Here is an 11,874-nt window from a genome sequence, read left to right on the forward strand (position 1 = left end):
ATGCATCCATCCATCCATCCATCCATGCACCCATCCATGCATCCATCCATGCATCCATCCATCCATCCATGCACCCATCCATGCATCCATCCATTCATCCATCCATCCATCCATGCATGCACCCATTCATCCATATCCATATCCATACCCCTTACAACAGATTAATCTATTATTTTATATACAGTAAAACCCTTAAGCCTGATATTCTTTTCCACTCCCATTTTAAAGTCTTGAATGCTTGTGCCTGATAATAACACTGACATTTAAGCTAAGTAATAACCTGAGCTAAGTGTCTCTGGGTAAAGCCGTAAAAAGTGATATGATGATGGTTCAGTATTTGCTCAGCTTAGTCATTCAGCCATTATAGCCTGCTTGTTGCTACACGGAAGCGAGGAGATGGTAATTTATGAGACGCAGAAGGAGGAGATGAACCAACCCTCCTTCAACCTCCATCTGATTAAAAAACAGTCCAGATGTGAACCTGCTGCATGTCATCACCACTGAGGACCACCACTGGTTCACAGATGGACAGTAATGACAGACCTACATGACCCATCAGATGCTGATTAGACCAGTCTGCCCACTCAGGTTCATTTATCCCCCTAACTGTGTGACAGATGAATCACAGAATTCAAATCCTGGAACATTTTCTCATTTAATAAGAGGAGATCTGGGCTTGATTTTGAAGATTTTAAAGTGGCATTATGTCTGATATAAAGTGAGAGTAGAAAAGAAGCACTAGTGTTATGTTCTCAGGTTAAGGTTTGTTGTAGTCTGAAAATACTTGTGTTATTGTGCCCTTTTATTCAGAGCATTTTCTTTTCAATCATTATCTAAAAGATAATTTTTGTATACTTTCAATGTCATTTATTTTTGTCAGTGTAAAGTGATTTATTGAATAGCAAAAGCTATGTTACATTACCTCATTTTCACATTGCATTATCTAAGTCTAACAGTTACGTTATTTTTTTCCCAATGTGACACAAATATGTTTCCCTTTTTCATTTTTTCTGCCTTATGTTTCATGCTTTTTATTATTGACTCTGACTTGTTTTTTATTACCAATAATTTTCAAACTATCTTTTTTTGTCATTTAATCCCTAATTCATTTTATAAATAACATCTAAACACTGCATTTTATTATTCCCCTAGTTCTGAACATGATGCCAGTAGTATATATTATAAAGGGGACTTTCACCAAGTAGTTTATCTTAACATATCATACCATCTCTTTCAAGACTAGTTTAAAAAATGCTACCCATACATCTAGATCAATGATAGGTGATTATCAGTGGTGGAAAGTAACTAATTACATCTACTCAGACTACTGTAATTGAGTAGCTTTTTGGGGATACTTGTACTTTCTTGAGTACATTTTGAAATAAGCACTTCAGCTTCTATTGCATTTTAACCAGAGTAACTGTGCTTTTGCATGAGTACAACACTCTTGTACTTTTTCCACCTCTGTTGAATACACAGTAGCATACAGTGAATAGAGAATATTTCCACACAACATCCGAAAAAGCTGTTTAATTTTACTTTATTATGAAGGTGTGACTTAACTTGAAAAACCTGGTTGTAGATCCATTTTCTCATGTTTTAACCACCAATAAAGGAAGTTTAGATTTTACTGTACAGCTCCTCAGTAGCTACTAAAGCTGGGTAGTTAATTGGTATTTAGATTAAATCACAATATTTTCTACTGCAATTTTCAAAAAAGCAGAAGTCACAAAATATCTTTGACCTGAAATGTGAGTCAAATTACCAGCTTAACATATTTTTTCTAGACTAGTTTACAAAACATTTTACTTTTCTTATTTTTATATTTTTTTTTCTCATTTAAAATGAGAATGACATAAAAAAATGGCCTTTCCCTTTAATACAACAATTCATATCGCATCTCTAATATCAGTTTTCATAATTTTCAGCCCTAGTTTTCATAATTAAAGTTAAACAAACCAGTGTATTTACTACTGTGATCAGAGCTGATAAGTCGATATGTAACTCAAACAAACGTACTAAACATGTTAAGTCATCCTATCATAGGCTATCTACCCCGATAAAACCGTTTATCATTAATATATTATGTAGGTTATAACATAGATGGATTTATTATATTTATTCATTGAAACATACGCAGGATTACTAACTAAAAAATAATAATTGCACGTCAATTTTATTATTTTACTCAAATCGTTCAGCCTTAGTAGCCACTCAGTAAACTTTAAATAAAAACTTTTTACTTTTACTTGTGTAGATTTACAGACCAGTGTAATTACTTAGGTAAATTTTAAGCAGAGTGACTGCACTTTTACTTGAGTGCAATAAAAGTTTACTTTTCCACTCATGGTGATTATCTTTGTATTTCAAAGTTAGTTTACTTCGTTCACTCAGCCGTCTTGATTTGGAGCAGTTTGTCTCCATCTGTCGACACCAGCGAAAATCTTGTCAATACTGACTCATGATTTCAAATACCTAAAATGTTATTTTCCATGATAACTACAGCAAAAATTAAAACGGTGCATTTTTATTTTAAAATTCTAGTCATATTGCAACAACGACAACTTCTCCTCTACTTCAGAAAGTTGAATATCTTGTACGCGTTTGCTGTCCAATAAAGTTTTGCCCTTTGAATGGTCCGTCCCGCTAAGTCACACGGCTGGAAACACACTCTGTTTATCAGGGAGCAGCTACAGTTTTCAGGGTTGTTTAGCATTCTTTGAATCTGTAAATAAAAAAAATCATCGTAATTATTTGTTACCTTGTTCATGGACGGTGTCCCCTGCCTTCGTGTGTCGCAGTGTCACGCACAGAAATTCAGGTAAATAGCCGTCGAGTGCGTAAACAGTAGAGCTAAGTTAGCTAGCCGTTAGCATGGGAACCTTTACAGTGATGGGAACCCAGTAGTCTGACAGTTTTTGTTTGTTTTGTTTTTTTTTTAAAGCCATTAACGTGTCTGTGGTTTTGTGTTATAATTCCATCTCTCTTCACAGAAAATGTCTACAGTCCATAGGAGCTCTGGACATGAATTCGTGCTTATTGAAAAACTCAGATGAGACAGTCCTTCTGCCTATCATACCATCCTGTTTGACACAGCTTGATCTGCAATCGCTGAGAAGTATGGTGGCCTCAGACAGCTTCTGTGAAATATTTTGGAGTCAGGTAATTAAAGCTGGACATCACTTTAATACTATGTAACTCCTGCAAACGTAACAACTGCTCACAACTGTAATAAACCACAAACATGATACAAATCTGCAACATGTAATGTAATAATCCCACAGATTTAAGACATTTCCCACAAACATGTAGTACTTGCCAACTGCAAACGTATTAACAAATTTCAGAATCAGCTTTATTGGCAAATTATCAAAATTAAATGTCTCGCCCTGTGGAAGAAAGTTCCTGTGTCATACATACAAGGTACAAACTCTTCGAAACCAAAATATTGATTACTTACCGTATTGTAAAACAATGGAACTCCCTTTGTACACAATGCTTCTGTTAGTTACATATAAATTACTTCCAGCATATGTAATAGTTATTAACTGAGGTGGAAAAGTACAGCTATTGACTCTGAAATGTTTAACCCTGAGATATCAACACTTCAGTTTTTGCTGTTTTGGGATGTGATGTGGGATTGTTCTTTCACCATGTGCTACTGTGTAGTGAACAGAGGTGGAAAAAGTACAAGAGTACTGTACTCAAGTAAAAGTAAAGTTACTCTGGTTAAGACTTTTTTAAGTAAAAGTAGAGGTACTGATTTCAAAATGTACTCAAGAAAGTACAAGTACCAAAAAAACCACTCAATTACAGTAATCTGAGTAAATGTAATTAGTTACTTTCCACCCCTGGTTATTAAGTTTGTGGGAAATGTGTTATTGCATTTGCAGTAGGCATTCAAAGCTGCAGGTTTCCCTTGAATTTGTCTGTGGTTTATTATATTTGTGGGCATTTATTGCCTTTGCAGGTATTACATATCGTCAGGTCTGCAACAGGCAGTACTACACTGCACCCTTTTAGTTTTTGTTTTGAACCTCAGTTGTCTCCTTTGATTTCTCCACAGTCTCCTCTGTTGTCGAAGAAAAGGAGAGAAAGATCAGGTCGTAACAAACTAGAGAAAATCCTGCAGGAGTTATTGGAACGCAATGGAAAAAGATGGTTGGAGGAACTGAAGGCAGATCTTCCTCATAGCTTTCAGCGGCATGGAGACCTTATCCTGCTGGGGGAAAACTGTTTCAGCCTGCCAATATGGAAGAAAATAGGTACTGTAACTACTTGCAAAGGTACAAAAAAATATAAAAGAAATGTATCGATAATTTTCTCTTTTTTAAGATCAGCTATGGAGTTCAGTGGCCAAAGGACTGGGGGCTCAGCGCCTGGCAAAGATTAGTCGAATAACCAGTGATGGATTTAGGTCTCCCATGGTAACAATGCTGTTAGGAGAAAACAGCTGGGTCCAACATGTAGACAACAAGATAAGGTAAAACTCAGACATCACCACTTCAAGCCTTGTACTTCTATTTTCTAACTGTAAAGGTCTTAGGAACACAAATCCCACACATGCATTTGACTGGGGGTTGGATTATATTAGCAACTTATTAGGTTAGAAGTTAAATATTTTGTTCGGCATATATGAGAGGCATCAGCCTGTATCAGTTGTTGCTTGCTCTGCCTTTGACACAAACAGATCTGAACTTGTAAATGTTTTACCTTTGATTTCAGGTATGAGTTTGATGTGACCAAATGCATGTTCTCAGCTGGAAACATAACAGAAAAGCTCAGAGTCGCGGGATTTGACTGCAAAGGGGAGACTGTGGTTGATTTGTATGCGGGTGAGATAAATTGTTGTATAATAGATTTTTTTTTTACTATCATTATGAGGTAATACAAAAGGATATTTGAATACATATCACTAAATCTGGTATTTGGAATTTGAATAGAAGCCCTGCAGAGAAAAATAGCCCATTGTATTACAGCTGTTTTATCTTAGCTTTGTTTTCTTCTCCAGTAATTAATGGTCACTGCTGTGTCTTGTATCAGGTATTGGATACTTCACTCTCCCCTATCTGGTGCACGCGGGGGCCCATCATGTCCACGCCTGTGAGTGGAACCCTGACGCAGTTGAAGCTTTGAAGAAAAACCTTGTGTTGAACGGAGTGTCTGACCGTTGCACTGTTCACCAAGGAGATAACAGACAAGTAATTAGTTTTCATACCCATACCATTACACTTGCTTGGCATGTATCCTGTTATTTGAATCTGCACAAGAGAGCACTTAAAATTCACTTAATTGTAGGTGGAATGGCTGAGTAACAACTCAAAAGTGTTAGAAATAAGGACTTTTCTGATGTAGAGGCACAACTATCAGCGTGCCATGTGGTCTGATCAAAATCAACAGTAGTTCCTCTGACAGTTTCCTTTGTTGAGACCAGCAGAAATGCACAGAAACATATTGTATTACACATAAGCATTTCCCAAGTGCTGTTAAACAGAGCAAGGGATTTTTCTGCTTTCCCCAACATCCTAGTTTTATTTTGGATGCTTATATTATTTCATTTTGTACAGGAACAATATTTTTTTCACAAAAAAAACAAACAAACAAAAAAAAACTAAAACTACCAGGTCTAAACTATTAACCCCCTGGTGCTTTAATAGTAAATCATGTCTCCTTTTTGCTGGCTAACAGCCTACAGTTGCTTGTTTTGTTTTCAACAAGTCTCAGACTTGTCTCCTGCAGAATCCCAGCCCATTTTTCTTTGGCCAATCTCTCAAGCTCCTCCAGATTTGATGGTCTTCTGGCATGGACCTTGGTCTTCAATTCATCCCACAGATTTTCATCGGGATTCAAGTCAGGGCTTTGTGCAGGCCACTCAATAATGCTCACCTTGGTTTTCTGGAGGTAGTTCTTCACCAGGAGCCACGTATGTTTGGGTCGTTGTTGCATTGGAAGATGAAGCGATGACCCAGACCCAGTTTTGCTTCTGACTGCTTCAGATTTTTTTCTCAGAATCTTCACATATTTTCTTTCTTCATGATTCCTTCCCTTTACAAGCATCCCCACAGCATTATACTCTCACCGCCATGTTTCACTGTGGGGATGGTGTTCTATGGGTTATTCGCCTCTCCCTTCTTTACCCAAACTTAACAGCATCTCTTTGACCGAAGAGCTCTAGATTGGTCTCATCTGACCAAAGGACACACTTCCAGTATGCAGAATCTTCCTCCAGGTAGTCATTAGCTTTCTTTCATTTGGCTTGAAGGTGTCTCTTTTATAGAGGTGTTTTCTTGGTCCAATTCTGTGCAGGCCTCTAGTGGTTTTTGTTTTTTGTGAAATAATTGTGTTTCTGTGTGCAAAGAAAAGTAATGTAAGGATCCAAAATAGAACTAGGATGTTTGGAAAAACTATGTTAAAAAAATCTTTGCTATGTTTAACAGCACTTGGGAAATGCAAATGTAATTGCCATGGGGGAAAATAATTTTGTCCTCATCTGTGCTTAAGTAAATAATTTAATTACAGTAAGAGTTGTGAGGTACAGTATTCCAGGATTTTTGCACTTTTACAGTTGTGCTATCTGGTTGCCTGGGTTTACATTACATTTCATCTTAACTCATTTCAGTATTTGCAAGTGCAGGACAAAAGAGCCTTTTACTTTTCTGTTCTCTTATTTTTTACAGCACAAGTTTGCTTTAAAATACTATTGTGCAATGTTTTCATCTGGAACTGATAACTTCAAACCACATCTGCCTATGGGTATAAATAAAGTTACCTCCCCTTACTTTAAATTTGCAAGTAAAATCATTTTACCTGCAAAAGGCCAATGATTTATTTTAGACCACTGGTCTCTAACAGGAGCTTTTTTATGCTCTGTAAAATGTGTGGGCTCTGATAATGTTTGTGCAGTGAATATAGCTGTAGAAATTCAATGACCTCGTTAAAAAATAACATTTATAATAAAGAATGTTTATAGAAGGTATTGGTAAGAATTTTGTTGGTAACATTCATTGCTTTTGTTTATTTTTCCAGCTCCAAATCTGTGACATTGCTGACAGAGTGAACCTCGGCCTCATACCGAGCTCTGAGGATGGCTGGCCTGTCGCCTGCAGGCTGCTGAAGAGAGTGACTGGTGGTGTTTTGCACATTCACCAGAACGTCACCTCGCCGTTTCCGAACACAGCAACCATTCCAGCAATAGATGATGCCACCCAGAGGATTTCTGGGAAAAGGACCGACAGAGAGGTGTGGCAGGCCTGGGCCGATGACACAGCAAACCGCATTCGCTCTCTGTTAAAAGACATCACTGGTGCGGCGTGGATAACAAACATCCAGCACATAGAACACGTAAAGTCATACGCTCCTCATGTTCATCACATAGTGCTGGATTTGGAGTGCAGACCGTCCTGAGCTGCAGACAGACAATTATTTAATTTAATCAAAATAAACTGAATGTTCTAGAGGTATAACACATTAGCTGGTTGTTGTGTTTATTTTATCAGTGAGGTGATATTGCTGATGTTTTTATAAAGCTTTATTCATCATGGACAGGTTCACAGCTATGACACTGCCTCAGGCTGTGTTATCACATTTTAGAAAGTGCCAAGCTTCACTTGCGCCACAGCCTCGTTTTCTTTCCACCCGACACCTTCTCTGAAAATGGAGATCTTTAAGTGTTTTCATATTCTTGTTTTGATACTTAATTTTAACCCATTGTTTAGTCACTAGACTGTCATATTGTGTAGGAAAATCTGAGCTGAAAACAGACAATTACTTGCTCTCACTGCTCCTAATTCAGGCAGCTGCAGGAATGCAAACTTTTGCATTCCTGCAGCTGCCTGGTATTCAAGTTTGCAGTTTGATTTTATTTATGGGATTCATGTTTGTTGTGTTGACCCTCTCCAAACAAATCCTACCCCCTTTTCACCTTTAACATTGTGCTCTGTGATCTAAATGAAACATCTGTGCCATGCTTTGGTCAAATAGAAATCCAACACACCGTTTAGGCCTGGTTAGAAAGTGACAGGACCAATCAGTGACAAGGGGCAGTACTTTTAGGCGCGGCAGAGCCCTGACGTAAGCAAGCAGTTACAAGAGGCCAGCACAGATATGGCAGTAGCGTGGATTCTGCTAATACGTCAGTTTTATCAGAACTTGACGACATTTCTTCGTTAAAATAAGAACAAAGAACAGCAGAGAGTTTTTTCTTTTCAAAAACGACAAAAGTCATATGACAAAAGTCGTGACATGTCTACAGTCGCCATGGTTCGTGTTATGCAGTTCTGTATGGAGTTTACTCTTTGATAGCAGCTACGTCAGGTGTTTTGTTGCTCTAATAGCAGTGACATTGCAATGTTGGTGCGTATCTGTAAGCATGGAGAGAACGGACGAAAACCAGACGAAATGAATACAGAGTATGGACCAAAAGGTCATAAATGAGCCTTTACATGGAGATACCAAAAAGGGGCACAGATCATTCTAAGGACTATCACTGTGATGGAGCACAGATTCTGAACCATCATATTTTGTTTTGTCAGACATCACTGAACCACTAACAACGGACTTGGTTGGCTTATACACATTTGGGGGTAAACAGATGCCCTGGAAAACCAGAAATGTGTGCAAAATACTGTGAAAGTGGATTTTTCCTTGTATGTCATCATAAAAAGTGGCCAGCTCAGGACATTTAAGGGGGAAGGAGTGAAAATAATGATACAAGAGCACATGCTGTATGTTGTGGGCACCAAGGCAAATCCTGTTTAAATTTTAAGTTTTTTTATCCTGTTTAAACCTACCACACCATTGTAACAAAGCAGGATGGAAATTATTACCAGCAACTATTTAGGCATTTATTTCACAAATATAGACGAGTGAGGATGTTGGTGAAAATGAACTATAAGTGCTTTATGAGCTTAGTAAGGATAGGGGGAAGGGGTGTTAGAATCAGAGTAGAATTCTTACTTTGGTCATGTGTTTGATGATACCATTGACCTTGTTTGAGTTAACTGGGATGTCCCTCTATGGCAGGGGTCATCAGACCAGATTTTAAATGAACTACAATAAATCAACATTTCTGTCTAATTAACATCTTATTGTTTACATAGTTTAATCTTCTTCCAAATGCACCTAATCTTTAGCCTTTAGTAGTGAGACCAGTCCTTACGGCTTACATTGCAGCCATTCACAAGGGGGAGATTAAGATATTTTAGCTACATATTTCTAGGGCTGTTGTGTTCCCTGTCACTGGGTTTGATGCAAACATGATGTGTTGTGACTGAGGAAAAATCTGTGCAGGAAACAGGTCTTTAGTTTAATCACTAGACTGTCATATTGTGTTGGAAAATCAAAGCTGAAAATAGAAATGAACTTGCTCTCTCTGTTCCTAATTGTCTAGGGGAAAATGCACTCTTAAAGAGCCTGGAGCAGAAAGTTGATGAGGAGAACAGCAGTTTTAATCAAGAATGGACTGATGTATCAATTGTTTTGGGGTTTTTTTATAACTGTATAGGGATTTAAATAAAAATTTCACTAAATACCACAATGTATTTTTTCTTTACACATTTCCTGAATTTTAATCATCTTCTAGGGGCCAGGTGGAAAGCTTTGTGGGGCCTGATGTGGCCCTCAGGGTGATGGTTGAGGATCACTGTTCTGTGGGTAGCAGCATAAGACTGGGGAGTCTGTCTTCACCCTCATCTGTCCCTGACCTGGGCCTTGATCATTTTCAGTTTGGAGAATAACTAGCTTTGCAAAGTAAATGGATTGGCCAGACTCCAATGTCTATCATCAATTAGATCTATCTTGCAAAGCTCCAATCTGAAATGATTGTCTCCAGTCTGAGAACAGACCAAACCAATCAGTGTCATTAGAGGACAAGGCGTTAGCTTTATTTTTAACTGTAAATTTGGAAAATATCCAAGGATTTTAGTGTCTACAGTTATAAACATCATGCAAAGATTCAAAGAATCTTAAGAAATCTCAGTATGCAGGGAGAAAGGCTTAAGTCAAATTCAAAATGGCATACCCCAGTCTCAACTTTGATATGTTATTGGCTTTTTTCAGTTAAAAATGATCAGATCCTCATTTTATTTACATTTACATGATGTCCAAAATCATTTGGAACTGGGGTTGTATGAATACGCTGCATCTATAGAAGTAAAATCTATGGTAGGCACTTTTTTGGAAGTATTTGATATTTAAGGAAGTTCTCTTTACATGCCAGTAATAATCCAAAAAATAAATTCCTGTTTAAAGAAGCAGTATTTCTATCTATAAGACAGGTGTGAAATTAAGGGCAGAGTCTGGATAAAAAAAAAAGTGAGAAAACAGAATGCAGATTCTTCCATACATGGGAGCTCACTAGATATTTTCATGCATATAAGAGTGATGTGAATCATATGATGGAGTCTTCACAGGCGGTAGCTCATGAGAACTGCTGGGGGAGATTTCAACCCCAAATAAGGGAATATCTTCTGGATGAATGGTGTTAATCCATCCAGTGGCAACCTATCCCTAGAAGCACAAAGCTCCTCTGGCAGGTCACAGTTCAAGTTTTTGTTGTTGTTTATCTCTTCTCTTGTCACCTATTTCTATCTGCTGTGAGGGCAGCTGCACATGAGGATTTTCTTTCTGAGTGCTGGCACAAATGAGTTTCTTCACATGGGGTTTTTATTTTATAAAAAAAATACTTGGTAGAAGGTTTTTTTTGCAATATTTGTCTGTTCCCACTTGGAAAGCTATACTGTATAAAATATGAAACTGGATTGACAAAGATCATATTAAAGTTAATTTTTCCTTCTACTTAATTAATAAAAAACAAAAAATACCTTTATTTTATAGATAAAACTAGAGGTAGAAAAATATTATTTCACTAAAGTAAAAGTACAGCTTCTCTGGCCAAACTTTACTTAAGGAAAAGTACGGGGTAGATACTGAGGAGTTGTAAAATCTGATCTTTCCTTACTGGCAAAAACAAGAAAATAGATCTCCAACCAGGTTGTTCAGATAAAGTCAGACCTCTATAACATAACACACAGCAAAATTTAAAGTGTTATTCAAAATCATATAGAGTTAAAAGTATCAGTAGTGAGTTACACTACATATAGTTGAACTACACTGATGGAAGTGTTAACTCTTTTGCTATATGACAGAGCTGCAATAACTATTGAAAATCTGTGGCTCAAAGCAAGGCAATATTTTCTGATGAAGAATACGAACTATGCATAAAGTCACAGGTGAGGCATCTAACTCGGTGGATAACTTCACCTATGGTGCAAATGTGTCACATCAAAAATAAAAACAATCAAGCCTCAGCAGGGATCACTTTTTAACAGGCAACATCCAAACACACATAAAACACAACTAAACCCCGTCCAAGGACATCCGCACCTTGATATCAGAGGGCAGAGCTTAAAAAAACTGACTCTTTACATAGTTGACCTGACACTGGTGGATCAACATTGTCAGTTAACTTCAACACTGGAGACCATTTCATTCAGGATGGTGTTAAAATTACACTTTGGGAGTTAAAATCAATTCTGAAATGTTTAACCCTGGGACATCAACAAGTTTTTTTCTGTTTTGGGATGTGATGTGGGATCATTCTGTCTTTAAAGTCCCTGTCCCATGCTGTGTTTACATTCACTGTGAGGTATATCTCCCAAATATACCAGCCATGGTGGCCTGCAGGTCATTTAAAGTATCACAATGGAGTGATTTGTGCAAAAAACAGCCAACTTAATCTCCAATTTTGCTCCTCTCTGGCACAGAGCCAGGCAACAGAAATATTTTTTTATTTGAGAGGATCATATTTCTCATGGGTGGGTGTGGCTTCGACTCAGTCAACTACACAGCCACATCATCCTAGAGCAGATTTTACTG

The 11,874-nt window shown here is 37.5% G+C and overlaps 1 protein-coding gene across 1 annotated transcript; it reads left to right on the forward strand.

The window, feature by feature from the left end:
- Positions 1-2,665: 2,665 nt before the first annotated feature.
- Positions 2,666-8,212, forward strand: trmt12 (tRNA methyltransferase 12 homolog). Its single transcript, XM_041796965.1, has 7 exons — positions 2,666-2,821; positions 2,994-3,162; positions 4,067-4,265; positions 4,336-4,483; positions 4,726-4,835; positions 5,044-5,201; positions 7,027-8,212. The coding sequence occupies exons 1-7, from the start codon at positions 2,769-2,771 to the stop codon at positions 7,402-7,404; spliced, it is 1,215 nt and encodes a 404-aa protein (XP_041652899.1). The 5' UTR covers positions 2,666-2,768; the 3' UTR covers positions 7,405-8,212.
- The last annotated feature ends 3,662 nt before the right edge of the window (positions 8,213-11,874 follow it).

The sequence above is a fragment of the Cheilinus undulatus genome, linkage group 10, assembly GCF_018320785.1.
Source record: "Cheilinus undulatus linkage group 10, ASM1832078v1, whole genome shotgun sequence".
In the NCBI taxonomy this organism is placed as follows: domain Eukaryota; kingdom Metazoa; phylum Chordata; class Actinopteri; order Labriformes; family Labridae; genus Cheilinus; species Cheilinus undulatus.

What these genes read in the sequence shown, in the direction of transcription:
- trmt12 (XM_041796965.1), top strand. Translation starts at nt 2,769, where the DNA reads ATGGACGGTGTCCCCTGCCTTCGTGTGTCGCAGTGTCACGCACAGAAA. An exon ending in TGTCACGCACAGAAATTCAG is followed by an intron (nt 2,822 to 2,993) that starts GTAAATAGCCGT and finishes CTCTCTTCACAG; the next exon opens with AAAATGTCTACAGTCCATAG. An exon ending in TGTGGTTGATTTGTATGCGG is followed by an intron (nt 4,836 to 5,043) that starts GTGAGATAAATT and finishes GTCTTGTATCAG; the next exon opens with GTATTGGATACTTCACTCTC.